The 22,879-nt window shown below is 42.1% G+C and overlaps 1 protein-coding gene across 1 annotated transcript; it reads left to right on the plus strand.

Annotated features, from left to right (window-relative positions):
- The first annotated feature begins 1,229 nt into the window (after positions 1-1,229).
- LOC134221036 (uncharacterized) lies at positions 1,230-22,597 on the plus strand. Its single transcript, XM_062700215.1, has 15 exons — positions 1,230-1,347; positions 2,412-2,567; positions 3,543-3,885; positions 4,344-4,547; positions 6,245-6,575; positions 6,669-6,908; positions 11,109-11,260; positions 11,349-11,681; positions 11,844-12,143; positions 12,307-12,625; positions 12,747-13,065; positions 13,229-13,547; positions 13,669-13,987; positions 14,151-14,458; positions 22,557-22,597. Exons 1-7 carry the CDS (start codon positions 1,280-1,282, stop codon positions 11,258-11,260), a joined length of 1,494 nt encoding a protein of 497 aa, XP_062556199.1. The 5' UTR covers positions 1,230-1,279; the 3' UTR covers positions 11,349-11,681; positions 11,844-12,143; positions 12,307-12,625; positions 12,747-13,065; positions 13,229-13,547; positions 13,669-13,987; positions 14,151-14,458; positions 22,557-22,597.
- The last annotated feature ends 282 nt before the right edge of the window (positions 22,598-22,879 follow it).

Raw genomic sequence — 22,879 nt, forward strand, 5'->3', positions numbered from 1 at the left:
CTTGAATTTTATTCCTAGAACTATTCTAAAAAAATGATATAAGCGCATAAAACTGTGTAAGGCATTAGGTCGAGGTCATCAACCCCGCTCGCATTCACATATGCACCTGGGCATTGGTTTGCGCAAAACCAAATCAGTTGTAGATTCAAATACTCACCTGAATTTTATTGCTAGAACTAGGGTAAAGTGACCAATAGTGGACCCCCAACCAATAGTGGACCCTACAGCCATTTTTGCATTATTACAGCACAATTTAAACATTGTGCTATGAAATTCTATCGGGAGAACCTGCCTTACAGTCCTATGATTTGATTACATGAGTCGGAAATGCTTTGAAAAGTCAAATTAGATGATTTTTTACAATTCTATAAAAAATAAACACGAGAGTGTCCATTATAGGAATATTTTGGGGGGTCCATAATAGGGAAGGAGAACGTCCCGAAACGGGACATGAAAATCAAATGAAGTGTCGACTATAGGGAAGCAATTTCCTATTATGGACCCCCAGGGGGTCTACTATAGGGCGAATTCAGTTAGACATTAAAATGTTAATTGCAACGAATAACGTCGTGTATTTGGGTGTTTTATGTATGTATCGCGAAAAGGGGATGCAGAGCTTGTTGTTAGATATCAAGCATAGCTAATATGTTGAAAATTTCTAAGCCTTATGACAGGAAGAGCTAAATTTCGCTACTAGGGGGTCCACTATTGGGCATTTTACCCTATTCTAAAAAAATGATATAAACGCATAAAACTGTGTAAGGCATTAGGTCGAGGTTATCAACCCCGTTTGCATTCACATAAAGCTATGTCCATTTAAAATCCGGAATCGTTTATTGTATTGCAGCGGCACGGAAAGTGACCGCTGCAAGAATTCTTTTACAGCGGTTTGTCTACCTAGGCGCCCACTTGCTGTGGTATAAATTTCACGAAGTTTCGTGCAGCGTGTCAAAAATTATTCCAGATGCCGAAAGCCGAAAGGAGAGAAAAAAGTCTGCACACCCACCTTGATAATCCTGCTCATGGAACCTACGTCAAATGGATTTCGGACAACTTCCTAGCCAAAAATTCTACATGGTGACGGCACGAGGAGTAGTTCCTGCTCGTCTATGGCATCTATAGTGTCTATAATTCGAACGTGAGAATCTCAATATGCTTTGTCTATTTTCAGGATGTCCAACCATCATCGAATGGCGCAGTGCCTTTCATATTGTTTAATGGCCAAAGAGGTGCTCGGGGAAGCATCATTGTTGACAAATATATTTTCCACAAAGAAAAGATGTGCAACGACACTACGTATTACAAATGCGCGGATAAGTCCGCATGCCGTGCGCGGTTCGTCGTTAGGTAATTTGTTTCTAGAACATTTTCGAAACTTTCAAAACCATATATAAGAGTTATGTTCAAAGACGTGTTTTTCCAGTCAAAGCCCTTTCGTTCTATAGGGATCGTTCAAAAACTACGTCCATCGTTTTTCGGCATTTTCAACCCCCTCCCCCCCTACTGTCACAATCTGTCACAAAACACTGACCCCCCTCCCCCCTGTTCGTACAACTGTATGATATATAATGGTTCGGCTTCATTGTACACTACTTTTACATGAAATCTAGTCGGAATCAATTCCCTTAAAAGCAAATTAAAATATTTTTAGCTAATCAAATTGTTTCTAAAGTGCAACAAGGTGTTTTTTCTTGTTGGACGTAACACAAGACGAGACCCCCCTCCCCCTGTCACAAATTCTAGAACCCCCTCCCCCCTCAAACCTTGGATGTAATTTTTGAACGATCCCTATAGTAATAAGTCGTGCCTACTTATCAATGGATCAATCAATGTAACTTATCTTGTACTCACCGCATCAGAACAACGGCACCACTGTATGGCAGTAACATTTGGGGAAGATGTACCCAACTAACATTTAATGTCAATGTAAATGTTATTTCAACTCGTTTATATGGCTTCAAGCTGAATATGTGTGCTATACATATGATCAAGAACTTCTATTCAATTCCTTTACCAGCAAATCTGGCGAATCTATTCAGCTGTTTTTGACGTGCCGGCACAACTACTTTACAGCATGTTACACATATATGTATAATGATACGGTATTTTCTATTTAGAACTTTTAAAGTAAATTCAAATATCATCAGAGAACAGCGCATTAGAAGTAGGGTCACGGTAGAACACTTCTCCATCTAACACTAACAATTAAGACAAAGTGGAACCTTGCGAAGATGCGGGAGTCATTGTATTCCGAGTTAATCTTATCTATGTTCTTCGTATTTTCTTACTAAGTTTTATTATTACGATTATTAGGTTCATTTTAAAGTATTTACTTTAGGTTATAATTAATTGACGATACTTTTGATTGGCACGCCGTCGATTTATCTTCTATTAACAAAATTATTTTTCAGAGGAACGGTTGGTTCGTATAGCACCAACATACACACCCATCCACAACACACCCTCGAAATTGCAAAAAACGAGCTGAAACAAGCGCTTAAAGTTGCCAGCGCTGAAAGTTTTGAGGGATACAAAGCGGTGTTTGATAAAGTTTGCCTTAGACCCGAGTAAGTACTTCAAACAACTAATGAAATTTTCATCATTATTGGTACGCGATATTTACTACAAGACAAGGGTCTATAATACCGTGGAGCATTTCCTCAGCCATTAGTTGAAAGCATTTCTATGCCCTTTTCTATTGCATGAGTATGTATCTTGTGTAGCAAGTACACCCAGGTTTTTTTTTACACGGTTTGGTTTTGGTCGTTTAAGACCTTCAGCGGCAATAAAGCAATGAGTTAACCCCACCAAAAAATTCACAAAAAATCAAAGAAAATTCAGGGGGTATTTGAAAAGCTGTAAAAGTTCAGGTTAACCGAGAAATTAATGAATTCCAACCGCGAAAAAAAAAACCTGGGTGTACAATGGATACACTATGCCCAGAGTGTCGAGAATGTTTCCCACACGAAAACATACTAGACCGGAATTAGAATCGAACTCGTCATCTCCGAATTGATATTCCTACGCCTTTACTCGCAAGGCTAACTAGAGGCTCAACTAAATTATATAGGTATACCGTTACCGTTCTTAATTTGAACTCTTTAAAATTTGAACATCGGTAAAATAAAAAAGTGTTCATACGTCATTTAGCACGTGGGATCGAGAAAAGAATAATGGAACATCGTAAAACGGAACGCAGAATAAAAATAAAACAGCAAAGAGAGCAGCCAGAAACCGGTTTGTTTTATGCTCATAGAGTAACCAGAAATTCAAATTAAAAAGTGAACTCCGTTAATATGAATGATGTACTAGTTTTTTTTGTATAGAAATTGTATTTTGGCCATACTGATCCCATAGTCCGATCCACGTGCCTAAAAGATGAGTGAGTTTGATTTAGCGCACATGCAAACAAGCACACACACACAGACTGACAGCCACACACACATACGCGCACGCACATACACACATCATCTCAATTCGTTGATACACCTTGGTGTACGAGAAAGGCAAAAAAGATCAGTGAAAATTTGTTCTCTTTCCAGACATCGCGAAGCAGCTAAACATGTACTGTATGCTTCTGTACAAGCCTCGATGAGGAACGCGAGGAGCAAATGCTTTCCCAGAGCACCAACAACAGCGTTGGAATTCGACAAACTTATGATGACGGATAACGCTACTGGATTCCGAACGATCTGTGGTGAAGCATTTTACCATGGTTGCGTCGGAGTGAAAGGTAGAGGTATTACCTTATTTTTCGTGGTCCCTGGAACGATAGCTGCACTGAAAGAGGCTGAGAGTACAACGCTATTCTTCGACGGAACTTACAAAACGAAGCCTACGATATTTAAGCAACTTATAATGGCTTACGCAAAAATACAAGAAAAGGTATGTTCTTATACGGTGTCCTGAAATGTATGAGTGACGATGACGGAAATTTAACACGGAACATATAGAAAATCAATTTTGAAATGCATTTTAAAAAATTAGCGCGAGCGATGTTCTTTGCTTAGTGTTGTACAAAATACAACAGCGCGCGTTAAAACGGGCAAATGCGAGCATTTAAAGAAAATAACATATTTTGCCTTATACTGGGCAAATGCAAACATTAAAAAGGGCAAACACAGGGGACCAAAGAGATGGCTAATTCAACTAATACTATCCATCTATTATTCAATATGGTGCACCACGGTTTTTGTATACCGTGATGGCGCACAATGTTTTTGAAAAGAAGCAAGGAAAATTATGTCGTGATATTCAGTGGCATTTGGCAACTTGGATATTACGATAAAACTATTAAGTCCTTTTTTGTTTCGAATGCGCGTTTAATTGCAATTTTTTCATAGGTCTTCCCTCTGGCCTTCATGCCTTCTGAAATCGGTGCAGCAACCACGAACGAATATGCAGCAATCATGGAAAAGCTTGTGGCCATTATGCCAACTGTAGCAGTTGTGGCAACCATATCAGACTTTGAAAAGTCACTGATGAAAGCCTGTCGAGCGGTATTCGAATCAGCAACACACCATGGATGTCTATTCCACTATAAACAGGTAACTAAAAACATGCATATTGAGGCTTTGGTCCGATTCGTGCATTAAAAACAAATTAAACTTAAAAGTGACAGTTTGGAAATTATGAAATTCCCCGCTCATAAGAATGGTTGGTGCTACCCAGCAAGACCAACAAACATCCATCAAAAACGATTCAACATCTGTCAAAAGTAATCTCGCTCTGCAAGTAGGGTTATTTGAAAATTATTGAACTGTCATTTTTAAATTTAATTTGATTTTAATTCTGACCAAAGCCTAAGGGTCTGTCTCATTTTGAGAATTAAACTAAAATTAAACTTAAAAGTGACATTTTAATAATTACCGAATAACCCTGCTCGCAGAGCATGATTACTTTTGACCCTTAGGGTCTGTCTCATTTGGAGAATTAAACTTAAAAGTGACGGTTCAAAAATTTAAAAATCACCCGGTCATACACGCTCATTTTTTTCTACTCAATAGTGAGTAGTTTTGTATCGCCGTCTCTTTTTTTCCCACAGAAATTTTACTCACTTTTTATTAAAAGTGGAACCACTGAAAATTTGAGTAGTTCCACTTTTTTTCTTTTTTTTTTACCCTTCCTTCGGAAGTGTCTATAATTTCACTTTGTATGCGTTACGCAGGTGTGTTACTTATTAATCTATCTAGTTAATTATTAAATAAAATGTATAGTATTTTAACCAAATTCACTTTGACATTGAAAATATAATTATAACAAATGATATAACATGGAATTATGCCTATTTTTCTGATTTGTTTCAAAGAAACAAATGATTTTAATTGAGGAACATATAGAAGCATGTACAAAAAAATCTTCTCAGAAAAGCAAAAAACGTAAAAATTGAAAGGGATTTCAAAAATTTCTTCAGCGGAAGCTAGATAGCAAATGTGAGCATGTTTTGAGACACTAATAGATCACTTGTATGCATGTATGTGTGCGTATGTGTGCAAATTCTGAAATTTACTACCATAAAAATCTCGCTCATTTTTAAGGTACAGCATCCCCCCGCTTATCCGGACCTCGCTAATTCGACGACTCGTTGGTCCGGATCTCGCTAATTCGGAATTTTCCGGATTAAAAAGTATCAACACCCATTTGAACACATTATGCTGTCAGTTTTCAAATTTGTGCTGTGATTTTGTTTTGATTTATTTGTATGGATTTGACAGTCGGATTAACGAAAGCAACCTCGATGGTCCGGCCATACATTTGTCGGATCAGCGAGGGGATACTGTATTGAACAAGTTTAGTTTTACCAAATTAGGCATCCATAAGGCGAAATATATGTTATTATTGAACGCTATTGAGTTTCGCGCAGATCAATGACTGATTTAGTTAGTTTTGGATTAATTAATATCGAGGTCTCTATAAATTACGAGTACAATATATGCAACCAGCGTTACGATAGTTGCTAACCATGTCACAATAGTTATTCAATCCGACGAGCGCCTTATAGATAGGCAGCATGAAGTACAGTACGTTATCACTCGTTGAGTTGTCTCTCAACCCATGACATCCGCCTTTACGTAGGCAATTATTTTGTCACTTTCACGGTAAATCGCCGTGGGAAGCTGAGTAGTTTTATCTTGTTTTAAATACTGGAGTCTGGAAAAAATTTCCTTATAACTAAGGAAGGGTCAAAATCTCACTGTAGGTGGATTAATCTGGGTTTTTAATTTTAAAAACCATTTCGTTTCAGGCAGTGAGGAGACATATAGTACAGCTTGGGGTGCTGCAAACCAGTTCAGAATATTATAAGTATCGCCTGGCTATGCAGCTTCCACATCTACCTGCACATCTTATTCCAACTGGCATAGAAATAGTTATTACTTATTTAAAAGCGAAAGCTCACGATAAAATAATCGCGGATAAATTCGGCAAATATTTAAAAACACAATGGATTAAACAAATTGATCCAAAGATCTATTCTACGTACCGGATGGAAATTACATCAAACAACGCGGCGGAATCCTTCCATGCAAAAATGCTACGTGAAATAGGGGTGAACCCAACACCATGGATCTTTGTGGGTAAGTAATTATCTATCTATGTATGTCCTATATCATACAGGGGTTTAGAAATCAAGAAGTAGGTATATTATAAACATTTCTTTTCATTTCTAGAGAAAATTATTTGCCTTTCAAAAACTACCGCTTTGGATATCGAGCGAGGGAGCAATTATTTATATAAAAGGCAACAAACAGAACGCCAATTGCTCGTAAACAAACTATCCAAAAAATTCGACGCCGACGGCAATGTAATGGCTTTTCTTATGGCACTTAATGCAAAAAATAAAAATATTGAGCTCGGCTGCATAAACTTAGAAGAAAAAGAAGAAGCTGTTCAACTTGATGTATTGGAAGGTATTATTTTATATATTTATTATAATTATGCCGTTTGTGCTTGTCTAAAAAACATTTTTTTACACCACCAAGAATAGGCGAATCCAAGTAAAAATAAAAAGAAATCACACGACGGTGGTAACTTTGACAGATCCTACAGCACAGCATAGGAAGATTATTTTGAAATGCTTTATAATAAACTGTAGAAAAAAAATCTGATTGATGTATGATACGGAAAAGTTCCGAACTATATGATTGATACATTTTCGGAAAATATACAAAAAATGAGATAAGCTTCCAAACATGTACTTTAGAACTTTTCCCGTATAATACATCAATCAGATTTTAATTACATTTTGTCTACAATTTATTATAAGCATTTTAAAATGATCTTCCTATGCTATGCTGTAGGATCTGTCAAAGTAATAGAGACGATTGTCGCTGCGGTTCCCTTGGCTCTCGTTCCCAAACATATTGGGTACACAATAGAAATACTAGAATAAGAGATTGGCGAAGACGCCATCTTGTTTCCAATCGAAAGCGGTTCCAATTCGATTTGTTTACTTTTTGCTTCCATAAGAAGCAAGCAAAAAGTTCAAGTGCTGCCAGTATTATTTTGTCGATTTCATGCATTTTCATACGTTGCCATTTCTACAGTTTTTCACTCCGCCGGTCTCTGGTTATAGGGTTGCTAGTACACAACTGTCAAAACGTACTGATTTTTCCCCATCGCCCCATCCTCGCCAGCAAAAGATGTTTCGCCAGTGACGATAGCGACAACCTTCCTCTATAGTTTGTTACCTCTATTGTCAAAGTTAACAACGTCGTGTTTTCTTATTATTTTTACGTGAATTCGTCTAAAGTTTTAACAAGATTACATATATGCACTTCAATGAACGGGCACAGCTGGTACTACGAATGTGTTCGCTCCAAAAATGAACTTTTTATAGGAGGCCCGAAGACCCATAGTCTTATATACCGATCGACTCAGCTCGATGAATTGAAGTTATGTCTTGTGTGTGTGCGTATGTTTTTTTTTCTTCCTAAGCAATGAAGGGGGAATCTGCTCAACAGACATCCTGGGTTGTCCAGGAAGTGCGGGGTTAGGGACCACCTCCAACAGCAAACGGTAAAACCAGAAAGAAATACTTCAAAGGGGGGGGGCAGTGCACAACGCACCCTCGAGGTTAGCTGCGTGTCCTTGCAGCATCGAACATCGTGACTCGCTTTTTTAGAGGAACGCCATGGTATCGTGCCAGCGCATTGCAGGCTTTCCAGGTGGCCTTACCACACCCTATGTCCTCGGAAGGTGGGAAGGGTCGACTTCGCGCCTGCTTCCCTCTGCACGACTGGTATCAAGAATGATGATGCCGCGTGCACCCCAAATTGACCTCTCTGCGATAGGGCCTATTCGCCAACACACAGAGGGACTTGTCGACGCGGTGCCTATGCCTGCCCCAGCCTTTACGAGGACCCCTTTCCGCCCTCGGGCTCGGAACCCGCCCGGTTGACCGCCACCGCGAAAGCGACGATACCATGTTGTTCTTCGCGCGGCCACTTGTTCGATAAAAGGATCGAGTTCGACCACATGGCACCGGTATGACCTATGAAGCCGACTCCGAACCCTTGGACCACCTCTTATTTACGCCTGAGCTAGCCATTCCTCGAGTCCACGCGCCACCTTCTTGTGTAGCTCCGAGACGATTTGGACGATAGCCGATAAAACGGTGTTCAAGCCAACTTCATCTTTACACATCCTCCGGACTAGGTTGTCCGGGGTAGTGTCCAGACCACATGTGGCAAGCATGTGGTCACGCATTGTGTGAAAACGTGGCCTCACGAACAACACGTGTTCCGCCGTTTCCTCTAAATCTGCGCACACCGGACACTCGGGCGATGCCGAGTGTTCGAACCGGTGTAGGTACTGTCTGAAGCATAACCATGGCCTGTAAGGACCTGGGTCAGGTTGAAAGTGATTTCCCCATGGCGCCTCTTGATCCACGTGCCTATCTCCGGTATCAACCTATGTGTCCATCTACCCTTAGTGGAAATGTCCCACGCACGCTGCCATTTGACCATTGAGGCCAACCTGACAGTCCTTCCGATGCCTCTTGTGCCGCGCATTTCGAAGCACTCTATGTCTTCACCGATAACGATGTCAATAGGCATCATACCGGTGATGACGCAAAGTGCATCGTGCGACACGGTACAGTACGCGCTCGCAACGGCACATGAGCCTATACGTATTTTCTAATTTCTGCTGTAGCAGTTGATACGTAGGGCCGTGCCCCAAGCTGGCCCCCCCAAACCTCAGTATAGACAGCGACACTAGCCAGAAGCTTGGCATAAACCGCAGAGCTATTGGACAACATCCGGGACAACGCCACTATAGCTGTAGAGGCACGCTTGCAGGCGTAATTGACGTGGCTAACAAAGGTGAGCTTACCATCGACCATTACCCCAAGAGTTTGATGGAGCGTTCAGAGGTGATCGCGCAGTTGCCTGCCCTTATCACCGCTTGTTGCTCCGACTTTCGGTTGTTAACAACAGCCACTTCAGTCTTGTGGTGAGCCAGTTCTAACTTCCTGGAACTCATCCACTCCTCTACAATTGCGGTCGAGTGGGCTGCAGTCAACTCCACCTCTTCGATCGATTCGCCGTAGACCTCCAGCGTAATATCGTCGACGACTACCACGCCCACCGGAAACTTCAACCTCAAGACACCGTCGTACATGACGTTCCATAAAACCGGACCCAGTATGGAACCTTGCGGAACCCCTGAGGTTATGTTAACGCACTTTGCCCCGCCTCCGTGTCGTATACCAGTACTCGATTCTGGAAGTAGTTTCCACGAATCTTGTACAGGTACTCGGGAATTCCAAGACGCAGGAGCGCATCTGCAATAGCTGCCCGACTGGCACTATTGAATGCATTCCTCACGTCGAGAGTCACTACTGCACAACAGCGAACTCCCCTCATCTTACGCTGGATAGCTATCTCCGCGGATTTGGTAACCGACAAGATAGCGTCTACGGTCGACTTACCCTTTCGGAAGCCAAACTGGTTACTGTATAGACCATCCGCTCCCTCCGTGCGTATCAACAACCTGTTGAGAATGATCTTCTCGAGCACCTTCCCCGCCGTATCAAGCAGACATATTGGTCTATATGCCGAAGGATCCCCCGGTGGTTTTCCCGCCTTTGGCAATAGGGCCAAACTCTGCCTTTTCCATGCTTCAGGGAAGATTCCCTCGTCCAGGCATCTCTGCATGACAGATCTGAACATCTCGGGAGCCTTAGCAATGGCCGCTTTGATGGCCAGTTTCGCAATTCCATCCGGTCCTGGCGCCTTACCTAAACTAAGGGACTGTGCAATCCCCGCAAGTTCCACCACAGTTACTCTTCCCTCGTCGGCCACCCTGGCCCCTGGCAGCTCCACAACGTGAGGCCAGGGACTTGGGTCATGACGTCGGAAGAGCCCCACGATGATCATCTCCAGCATATCTGGATACCACTCTGTAGGGGCCATCGCCCCACGTGCCTTGGCCATTACGACCCTATAGGCGTCACCCCATGAAATCGCGTTGGAACTTTGACACAGGCCCTCGAAGCAGGCTTTTTTGCTTGATCTTATCTCAGTCTTCAGAGCGGCTCTAGCAGTCACGAACGCCACCTGTCGTTCAACACGCTCCTCTTCTGTGCGTGCTCGCTGCATCCGCCTCCATGCCCGTGGGCAGGCGCGGCGCAGGTTTGCCAGTAAGCCGATGGCCTCCCATTCCTAGTGTGGACTTTCCTAGGCATGGTGGCATCGCATGCACGCGAGAGTACTGTTACCAGCTGCTCGCCGTTCAGACCGAGAGTATTGTGCTCGCGGCGGAGCGCTTCCTTAAAGTCGTCGAAGTACGATGTCTTCCACATACGAGGGCTAGGCTACAAAAAAAATTCTCACTCATTTTTTAGGCACTTATCCTCAACCGATTTGCTCGCAACAAGTTGCCTTCGACGCGGAATCCTATCCCATTGTTTCGTATTGAAAATTGGCCTAATCGGACTATGGGCTCAAAAGTTATGACCAAAATATTATTTTTATAATACACAAGAAAGGCTCTATCACCGCTAGGTGGAATAATCTGTTTTTTTTTCAATCAGCCAACTCTATACTATGATTGTTTGTTATACAGTTATACCAAATTGTAAGTTTTTCAATAACGTTTATTTTTAGAGTGTATAATATGCGCAAAGTGTGCTTCGGTTACGCTTACTCCATGCGGGCACAAACCGTATTGTAGAGTTTGTGTATGGAAGGCAGTATCTGACAACCCTAAATGTCCCATCTGCGGAACACTTTGGAATGGTATACAAAAGGACAATTAGGTAAGTAAACACAAGATGTCTTTATTGGGGGGTGATCTAACTTGCCAATGTCATGGCCCCAAGTCAGCCCTTCACTTCCATCCCACAGACTAAACCGGGTAACAACTTAAACAACTACAACAACTTCAACTCAAAAGACAGCATTGTCATCATTCCTGCCATATGAATCGACTTATTATTTTTCACAAGCGGTGCTGCTCAACGGTACCGTCCAACTGCCGGGATCATTAAGATGACCATCCCTTCGATTGACCGCATGACCTGTACCAATACTACCAATTCCAACTCAAAAGACTGTATACGCGTCATCACCACATCTATATCATACAAATCGATCCATTCCGCCAGTTAGAGATAGTGGCACAGTCAAACGGCATCATCTTGCTTCAACTGCGCAACGACGTGATCATCGATTAAGCGGGTGATTATGCTATTGATATTAATTATCCGATCTCAGGATTGCTTTGAGTATGACGTTCACTTTTTTAATTTCACAACTTCTCTTTTTCTTCTACCACGTTTTTTATCCTTTGTTCGATCAATCAGATTGTACTACTAAGCACCCTTTACTTCCACCCCACAGACTAAACCGGATAACAACTTCAACTCAAAAGACAACATTATCATCATTCCTGCCAAATGAATCGACTCATTATTTTTACAAGCGGTGCTGCTCAACGGTACCATCCAACTGCCGGGATCATTGAGATGACCATCCCTTCGATCGACTACCAACTCCAACTCAAAAGACTGTACCCATCATCACCACGCCTATATGCCTATATCATACGAATCGATCAATTCTGCCAGTTAGAGATAGTGGCGCTGTCAAACAGCATCATCTTGCTCCAACTGCGCAACGACGTGATCTTCGATTAAGCGGGTGATTATGCTATTGATATTAATTATCCGATCTCATGATTGTTTTGAGTATGACGTCCACTTTTTTAATTTCACAACTTCTCTTTTTCCTCTGTAACGTTTTTTTATCCTTTGTTCGATCAATCGGATTGTACTACTAAGCACATTTCACTTCCACCCCACAGACTAAACCGGATAACAACTTCAACACAAAAGACAACATTATCATCATTCCTGCCATATGAATCGACTTATTATTTTTCACAAGCGGTGCTGCTCAACGGTACCGTCCAGCTGCGCGACGCCGTGATCATTGAGATGACCATCCCTTCGATCGACCGCATTAACTGTACCAATATCAACTCCAACTCGAAAGACTGTATACGCGTCATCACCACACCTATATCATACAAATCGATCCTTTCCGCCAGTTAGAGATAGTAGCGCTGTCAAACGGCAACATCTTGCCTCAACTGCGCAACGACGTGATCATCGATTAAGCTGGTGATTATGCTATTGATATTAATTATTCGCTCTCAGGATTGCTTTGAGTATGACGTCCACTTTTTTATTTTCACAACTTCTCTTTTTCCTCTGTCACGTTTTTTATCCTTTTATCCCACAGACTAAACCGGATAACAACTTCAACTCAAAAGACACCATTATCATCATTCCTGCCAAATGATTCGACTTATTATTTTTTACAAGCGGTGCTGCTCAACGGTACCATCCAGCTGCGCGACGCCGTGATTACTGAGATGACCATCCTTTCGATCGATCGCATTAACTGTACCAATATCAACTCCAACTCGAAATACTGTATACGCGTCATCACCACACCTATATCATACAAATCGATCCTTTCCGCCAGTTAGAGATAGTGGCGCTGTCAAACGGTAACATCTTGCTTCAACTGCGCAACGACGTGACCATCGATTAAGCTGGTGATTATGCTATTGATATTAATTATCCGATCTCATGATTGCTTTGAGTATGACGTCCACTTTTTTAATTTCACAACTTCTCTTTTTCCTCTGTAACGTTTTTTTATCCTTTGTTCGATCAATCGGATTGTACTACTAAGCACATTTCACTTCCACCCCACAGACTAAACCGGATAACAACTTCAACACAAAAGACAACATTATCATCATTCCTGCCATATGAATCGACTTATTATTTTTCACAAGCGGTGCTGCTCAACGGTACCGTCCAGCTGCGCGACGCCGTGATCATTGAGATGACCATCCCTTCGATCGACCGCATTAACTGTACCAATATCAACTCCAACTCGAAAGACTGTATACGCGTCATCACCACACCTATATCATACAAATCGATCCTTTCCGCCAGTTAGAGATAGTAGCGCTGTCAAACGGCAACATCTTGCCTCAACTGCGCAACGACGTGATCATCGATTAAGCTGGTGATTATGCTATTGATATTAATTATTCGCTCTCAGGATTGCTTTGAGTATGACGTCCACTTTTTTAATTTCACAACTTCTCTTTTTCCTCTGTCACGTTTTTTATCCTTTTATCCCACAGACTAAACCGGATAACAACTTCAACTCAAAAGACACCATTATCATCATTCCTGCCAAATGATTCGACTTATTATTTTTTACAAGCGGTGCTGCTCAACGGTACCATCCAGCTGCGCGACGCCGTGATTACTGAGATGACCATCCTTTCGATCGACCGCATTAACTGTACCAATATCAACTCCAACTCGAAATACTGTATACGCGTCATCACCACACCTATATCATACAAATCGATCCTTTCCGCCAGTTAGAGATAGTGGCGCTGTCAAACGGTAACATCTTGCTTCAACTGCGCAACGACGTGACCATCGATTAAGCTGGTGATTATGCTATTGATATTAATTATCCGATCTCATGATTGCTTTGAGTATGACGTCCACTTTTTTAATTTCACAACTTCTCTTTTTCCTCTGTCACGTTTTTTTTTCCTTTGTTCGATCAACCGGATTGTACTACTAAACACCTTTCACTTCCACCCCACAGACTAAACCGGATAACAACTTCAACTCAAAAGACAACATTATCATCATTCCTGCCATATGAATCGACTTATTATTTTTCACAAGCGGTGCTGCTCAACGGTACCGTCCAGCTGCGCGACGCCGTGATCATTGAGATGACCATCCCTTCGATCGACTACCAACTCCAACTCAAAAGACTGTACCCATCATCACCACGCCTATATGCCTATATCATACGAATCGATCCCTTCTGCCAGTTAGAGATAGTGGCGCTGTCAAACGGTAACATCTTGCTTCAACTGCGCAACGACATGACCATCGATTAAGCGGGTGATTATGCTATTGATATTAATTATCTGATCTTATGATTGCTTTTGCATTTTGCATTTTGCTGATGATGATTTTATTTGACTCTAGCGAGTTGAGGAGTTTTGTAAAGCCTGGTGCATAGTATTTCACTGTATGGTAATTTAAAGTAATTTGAATAAAAGTTTCTTTCTCTGTTAAGTCGTTGAAAACAATTAAACGATGTATATTTACTTTGAACAGTTGAAATAATAAAATAAAAGCTACTTGAAAATTAAATTACAGCACCATTCATACTTGTAAAAAAAAACTACCAGCCAACGCTAATAATTTGTACTTGTATTATTAGACTTGTAGATTCATTATGCAACGGAAAAATACAAGTTACAAGCTACTCTACTAATATTATTAGTAAAATTTCGATTATGCTACAGGCCCCAGGGTGGTTCCAGCGATAACGCCTGTGTTTTAGTCTGTAGTGGTAAAACTCAAAACCTCAAAACTCAAGGACGATTCTAATGCACCTTAAAACTCATGGATGAGTTGAATCATCATATGTTTTCTTTTGTTCTCCTTTGTTAAAAACAGTGAATTGACGTTTCTCGCATAAAATATTAGACACTTTTTCATGTATAAGCAATAAATTGCCCCCGAATTAATTTCGAATGCGTTTTAAACCAAAATGATGATTTGGCAAATGAGTGGAATGATGCGTTTTAGCATTAAAAATTCAAGCGTGATGCATTCCTTTAAAATCGCAGACGATTTCGTTCGCACGGGAGGGCTCGTTGATTGAGATTTATGAGTGATGATGCGGATGAAATTTTTCGTTCGTGGTGGCGGTCGTGGCAACAGCAGTACATCTTTACATCCGTGTTCCCAACAGCATCTTTGAATCTGGCAATCAACGCCGTGCTGTTGATGAGGCACATAAGTGGAAATGAATCGGTTCTTTTCAGGACCACCATTATGTTTGGGAGGAAGGTTAAGTTGAAATAATTTTTTGACGTCAACTATGTCTAAGGGGAAGACTCAGATACAGGGTGTAAAACGGAAATTTCCAAATTCGAGACCGTCAGGAAATTAGGATAGATTTCAAACGCTAATAGCGTCTTTATCTTTCGATGGATTTTTAATCGCTTACTCTGCAGAAGTCGAATGATGGATTGAATCTTATGCATTTTTGCGTTACTGCTGCCGATTTATTGCAACAATCTCATGAATTTACTCTCAGTCAAACCAAGTTCCTCCAATGAAAAATTTAATGCCCTGAAAAGGACAGATTTCAGATCATGCGGATTCCTAATCACCAACACAACAGCAACCATTCGATAGTCAGAATATCACAAGAGTATTTCACTCAAATGCAGATGCTGGCTCTAGGATTTTACCGCTACACTGCAACAGATTGCCATCGTTGAATTCTCTGACGCAACGATCCTGTTACGAGCGCTACGTACGCCATCGGTGGGAACGAAGAGCGTGCGTCAGAAGGAGAAGCTGCAAAAATGTTGTTGGCGCGGCACCAGACGTATAAAAAAGGGTCAAAGTCTTCTTAGCGATTTCCTGAAGGTTTATTGGCAAATGCTTAAAAGCTAAAAGGAATATACTTCAATCAATCAACTTCAATCTTCAACAGTTCAAATTTCGTCTTATAAATAGTACTCACATTTCAGTGACTCTAGTCTACGTTTCCACGTCTTAGCTACCGTCCAGTGTTCAGTCTTACTTGATACTTGATGGGCTACAGCTCTTCGATGAACCTACGCCGAATGGAGTATCCTTCTCCACTGGACTCGATCCTGGGCCAATCGCTTCCAGTCGCCCTGAACATTGAGCGCCCTCAGGTCCTCTTCAACTGCAAAAAGCCATCGTGTACGCGGCCCTCCACGAAGCCTGCGGCCTCTTCCGGGTTCTCTACTAAATATTATCTTCGCTTGTCGTTCTTCCGGCATACAAACAACGTGACCAGCCCACCGTAGTCTGCCGTGTTGTATAAGCTTAATAATATCCAGCCCTTTATACACCTGGTACAATTCGTGATTCATGCGGCGCCGCCAAATACCGTTCTCCTGTTTACCGCCGAGTATTGTCCGCAGCACCTTACGCTCAAACACTCCGAGAGCTCTCCGATCAGCCTCCTTTAACGTCCATGTCTCATGGCCGTATAAAGCCATCGGAAGAATCAGAGTAGTATACAGCGCGAGTTTTGTTTTCGTTTGCAAACTACGGGACTTAAACTGGTTACGAAGTCCGTAATAAGCCCTATTTGCAGCTGCAATACGCCTTTTCACCTCGCGGGTAACATCATTATCGCACGTCACTAATGTTCCAAGATACACAAATTCTTCTACAACTTCAAATTTTTCACCATCCAGCACTATTTCGCTACCACCACCACTAATGAACCCACGTTGATTGCCAGCGACCATGTACTTCGTTTTGCTGGTATTGATCGTGAGTCCAATCCTCGCTGTCTCCCTCTTGAAAGGCGCAAAAGCCTCTTCCACGGCACGGCGATCAATTCCGATAATATCGATATCGTCCGCAAATCCCAGGAGCATATGCGATTTTGTTATAATGGTACCGCTTCTTTGCACACCAGCTCTCCTAATCGCTCCCTCGAGCGCTATATTGAACAGTAGGTTCGAGAGTGCATCACCCTGCTTTAATCCATCTAAGGTAACAAAGGACGTCGATATTTCATCCGCAACCTTTACACTTGATTTCGATCCGTCCAACGTTATACGAATCAGCCGTATCAGTTTCGCCGGAAAACCATGTTCAAGCATAATTTGCCATAATTCATTCCGTTTCACTGAATCGTACGCCGCCTTGAAATCAATAAACAGATGATGTGTCTGCAAGTTGTACTCCCGGAATTTATCAAGGATTTGTCTCAGGGTAAACATTTGATCCGTCGTTGATCGGCCCTCACGAAAACCTGCTTGGTATTCGCCGACGAAGGACTCTTCAAGCGGTCTCAATCTGTTGAACAGAATACGGGACATAATTTTGTACGCCGAATTAAGGAGGGTTATTCCTCGGTAATTGGCGCACTCCAGTCTGTGCCCTTTCTTAAAGAGAGGGCAAATGAGGCCGTCCAACCAGCTAGCATGCATTTCCTCGTCTTCCCATATTTTCGACTTAATATGGTGCAGAACTTCGTAAAGCTGCTCACTGCCATGTTTGAGAAGTTCAGCCGGGAGCTGGTCCTTCCCGCAGCCTTATTGTTTTCAGCTCTTTGACAGCTTTTTAACCTCATCTAGTGTAGGTGATTCCACAGCTTGTCCATCGTCGCTAATATTTATTCTGTTCTCTGATGCACCGTCACTTCCTCCATTCAACAAAGTCTCGAAGTGTTGCTTCCACCTGGCAGCCACTTCAGTTTTATCTGTCAGCAAATTCCCTTGTTGGTCGTTGCACATGACGGAGATGGCGCTGTCTTTCTCCGCACGCCATTGACAGACTCATAAAACCTCCGCATATCGTTCTGCTCCATTTTTCCTGCGCCTCACTAATCACTTGTTCTTCGTACTCTTTTTCTTCCTGCGGTGGGTTCGTTTTCGGCTGCTCTTGCTTCCTTGTACCGATCTCTATTCGATCGGGTACCTGACACCAACATCCGGCTTCTGGCAACGTTCTTCTCGTCTGTCACTCTCTGGCACTCCACATCGAACCAACCCGTCCTGGGTCGCCTCTGTGCAGTGCCTACCACTTCTCGTGCTGTTGTGCTCACCGCTCCATGGATCGACTCCCATAGATCGTTGATGTTGTCGCTAACGTTGATTGCACTTATCCGTTCTCGAGCTTCTGGCGAGAAGATTTGATAAATGTTGTACTGGATGCGTTGATTGCGGGGACTGTGCTATGTTTCCGGCTTCGGGAGTTGTCATCTTGACAGTTTGAAAATTCTGTTTTCAATTAAATCTATCTCTGGGCCCAAAACCTATTAGGTAGATAATGGCCGTAGAAAGAAATTACTACCGTTTGGTTTGACAGTGTAACAATGAATGAAAAGATTTATTTATTCTGCATTATACATGACTACTATGATCTTCCGGTTTGGTTGCTAGTTTACAACAGAAACACTAGATATGTGCGCATATTTGACCTTCCACCAGAAATAACGGACGCTGACCTTACATCTGTGTTATCCAAATTTGGGAACATTAAACGTACCGTAAAAGAGCGATTTCCGCCAGAATTCAAGCTTGATATGCTAACCGGAGTACGCGGTCTCTATATGGATATCGAAGCAGAAATTCCGGATGTTCTATTCATTCGTAATCGAAAAGGTAGAGTTTACTACGATGGGATAAAGCTCAAATGTTTTACTTGCAAGTCAGACCAACACTTGTGTTGGGAAATATAATAATAAAAATGGGAAAAAGCAACCGAATAAGAGAAAGGCAGATACGAAACGACAACGATCGATCGATTCTGATCGAGAGTCGGACGTTGTGGTCAACCAGATACAAAAGAAACCGAATAATCAAAACTTGGCTTCAAGTGAAAGTGACGGCAGCATGATAACAGTACCCGAATATTCATCCGGGAATAATAGATACAGAATACGAACTTATGAGTGGTTAGATGATGAAGACGAACGAAGAGCACTGATTGAAGAGGATAAGCAAAGACTGGCAGCAGTCCTCGGTATTCCGATAGATAAAATGCAGTTCTATCATGATTAGTTTCAAATTACATTGTAATGTAATAATTCTAGGTTATCAAATTGTATGTAATTATAATATTGTAAAACAAACAATAATGCTCATGGCTCTGCAAAGTGTTTTTTTTTTGTACACGACTGAGCCTATCAAATAAACAAATTGGTAAAAAAAAATAAGATAGTAAAGAGGTAATATTTTAAGGTAGTTTTATATGAAATACTAAATAAACAGGCTGCACAATTCACATCACCACATTTTCACCGTTTATCATCATTCCTTTTTTTCATGGTTTTGTTTTTCTTCGCTGACACTGTCAGAGCTGTCGGATGACAACTGGTCTGTCAGACCTGCTTCCCATCCCTGTGGGAATTTTCGGATGCAGCGTCAATGTTCGTAATGCCTCCCGCAACATTCCCCTCCACGTAATGATGCGCCAGACCAACAGGATTACTAGCCGGAAGTACATCAATCAAGGCAAGCTTCGCCACGGGACGGCGTAGAACCCCTGTTGTTGTCTGGACGTCTACCTGTCGAATGCGACCATCTCGTCCTGGGATGACTTGTACGACCTTACCCCGAGGCCACCGGTTCCGGATGCTCTCTCCTATGATGAACACCATATCTCCTTCCCGAATGGGACAACGCCTGTGGTGGTGTGGATAAAATTTTTTCGCTCGATGGTGGTGGCGGTCGTGGCAACAGCAGTACATCTTTACATACGTGTTACAAGCAGGATTTTTGGATCTGGCAATTAACGGCGTGCGTAGAGCCGAATCATCGGATGGCTGTCGCGCAGTCCAGTAGTTGTTGTTGGTGAGGCACATAAGTGGGAATGAATCGGTTCTCGGAACCACCATTATGTTTGAGAGGAAGGTTAAGTTGAAATAATTTGTCTATAGTGCAACCGCTAGGAACTAGAAAATTTTTCAGTGAAATATTCTAGCGCGATTCTGAGCTCAATTATATGATGTTTGTCTAGCACTTAACCACTCTTCTTGCTGTGGACTTAATTTTGAACAATGATTCAGTGATTGATAAGTGATTGAGAAAGTTAATATAAGACGAACTTTTTTTTCATAGAACAAAGCATAATTGTTTGGTATCGGTAGCGAAATCATAGCATTAGTGCCGGTCCGAGCGCGCGACAGAAGGAGATGCTGCAAATATGTATTCGCTTGGATGGAAATAAAACCTTAAACAAGTAGCAGGCTACCTACTAGAATTATAATCTTGAGGGGAAATTTCACTTAACTGTTACTGCTATCCACGCGAATAATTTTTGGCAGCGTCTTTCTATAACGCGCTCGTGATTCTGCAACCGATGGATAACAATCTGCCATCACCAAGCAATTATGTTTTACTTTGAACAAAATTCATCTCGCCTCAAGTTGTGACTTAAGAGCTACTTTCTCTGATGGTAGCCAATCGTTAGTACTTCAGACAAGAAAATTTAATCTGAGCGCGAACGACCGCATGGACCACACCATCGATGAGAATAAAATTTCCGGTAGCAGCTCCGCCGAAGCCGATGGTGGGACTACGATCTGCTTTTCGCGACATTTCGAACGAAATGGCTCGCGCGCGCTGAAAAGCTGCTTTCTTGTAATCAATAAAGTTAAACCTGTAACCACGCCCCTTTGGTGAGTGTTACGGTTACACAATATTTGCATTCATACCGATCAACAAAGAGGCGGGACCAATGAACCATCGAGGAATTTCATTTGAAATGTCGCGGAGAGCGGTCTTAGCATCGGCGGAGTTGCTGAGCAATTTATATTCGTGGAGTGGATCGTGTGGTCGTCGTCAACACCTGTTAGTGATTTGAAATATGCATTATTTAGAATTAATCGGTTCTTCTCAGGGCCACCATTTTGTACAAAGGAAGATTGAGGAGAGGCGAATATTATTCAAAGGGCAATGGATCAGTGGCGGCCAAGTGAAATTTTATCAAGATTCTTAATTGGTTTTGTTGTAGTTTGTTATTGGGAAGGCAGATTATTAACAATCGATCGATAGATCACATTTTTGTGGAAGCGAAGGTTAAACCTAGATTTTTTTCTAAAGTGCAAATTATAATCGCTTGGCGACAGCAGAATGTTGCCGTCGGTAGTAGAATCACGAGCGCGTGTCAGAAGGAGAAGCTGCAAATGTGTATTCGCATGGATGAAAATAAAACCTGAAGCAAGTAGCAGACTATCTACTAAAATTATAATCTTAAGGGGAAATTTCACTTGACTGCTACTGCTATCCACGCGAATAATTTTCGGCAGCGTCTTTCTCTCTCTCTCTTTTCAGCGAGCTCGTGATTCTGCTACCGATGACGACGACCGCACGACCCACGCCATCAGTTAGAATAAGATTTCCGGTAGGAGCTCCGCCGATGCCGATGGTGGGACTACAATCTGCTTTTCGCGACATTTCGAACGAAATGGCTCGTGCGCGCGGAGGAGCTGCTTTCTTGTAATCAATAAAGTTGAACCTGTAGCCACGCCCCTTTAGTGGGTGGGTGACGGGTACACAATGTTTGCAGTCATACCGGACAACAAAGAGGCGGGACTAATGGGCCATCTTTATTGATTATAAGAAAACTGCTTTCCCCCGCGCGCGTGACATTTCATTTGAAATATCGCGGAGAGCGTTCCCAGCATCATCGGTAGAGATGTCGCAAATCAATCGATTACTTCGATTAATCGATTATTTGTTGTGATTATCGATTAATTTTGAATCGATTACTTTTCAACGATTAATCGATTCAATAATCGACAAGAATCGAGAGTAATCGATTAGTTACTAATCGATTAATCGAGATCTCATGACATCTCTACGCATCGGCGGAGTTGCTGAGCAAATTTTATTCCAAATAAATATGGAATATTGGAAAAATCGATTCTTCTCTCTGTACAAAGGAAGATTGAGGCGAGGCGAATTTTTTTCAAAGTGCAAATTAACCGCTTGGAGACGCCATAAAGTTGCCTGGCGTCCGTGGCAGAATCACGAGCGCGCGTCGGATGGAAATGCTACAAATATGTATTCGCATGGTGGCAGTCAAGTTTAATTCTTTCAAGATTCTTATTTGTTTTTGTTATTTCAGCAAATGGCGTGGGTCGTGTGGTCGTCAGTGACTCGAAATATGCATTTTTGGGAATTAATCGATTCTTCTCAGGGCCACCATTTTAAACATAGGAAGATTGAGGCGAGAAAAATTTGTTCAAAGTACGACGTCGTAGCAGAATTACGTTGCCGTTCGTAGTAGAATAACGAGCGCGTATAGTAGAGAGCTGCTGCAAATATGTATTCTTGCACTGGCACTAGATTCTTCATTTTACCAAACTGTTTTACGTAGTTTACGTCGGGCGGTCGTGTCTTGTACACAACCCTTATGATTTTTATCCTTTGTTCGATCAATCGGATTGTACTACTAAGCACCCTTCACTTCCACCCCACAGACTAAACCGGATAATAACTTCAACTCAAAAGACAACATCATTGAGATGACCATCCCTTCGATTGACCGCATGACCTGTAGCAATACTACCAACTCCAACTCAAAAGACTGTATACGCGTCATCACCACACCTATATCATACAAATCGATCCATTCCGCCAGTTAGAGATAGTGTCAAGCGCTGTCAAACGGCAACATCTTGCTTCAACTGCGCAACGACGTGATCATCGATTAGGCGGGTGATTATGCTATTGATATTAATTATCCGATCTCAGGATTGCTTTGAGTATGACGTCCACTTTTTTAATTTCACAACTTCCCTTT

The sequence above is a fragment of the Armigeres subalbatus genome, chromosome 3, assembly GCF_024139115.2.
Source record: "Armigeres subalbatus isolate Guangzhou_Male chromosome 3, GZ_Asu_2, whole genome shotgun sequence".
Lineage (NCBI taxonomy): Eukaryota > Metazoa > Arthropoda > Insecta > Diptera > Culicidae > Armigeres > Armigeres subalbatus.

Bases quoted from the DNA above. Each gene is read 5' to 3' on its own strand.
- LOC134221036 (XM_062700215.1), top strand. From the start codon at position 1,280: ATGTGCAACGACACTACGTATTACAAATGCGCGGATAAGTCCGCATGC. The intron at 3,886-4,343 runs GTATGTTCTTAT...ATTTTTTCATAG, and splicing joins ACGCAAAAATACAAGAAAAG to GTCTTCCCTCTGGCCTTCAT. The intron at 6,576-6,668 runs GTAAGTAATTAT...TTTCATTTCTAG, and splicing joins AACACCATGGATCTTTGTGG to AGAAAATTATTTGCCTTTCA.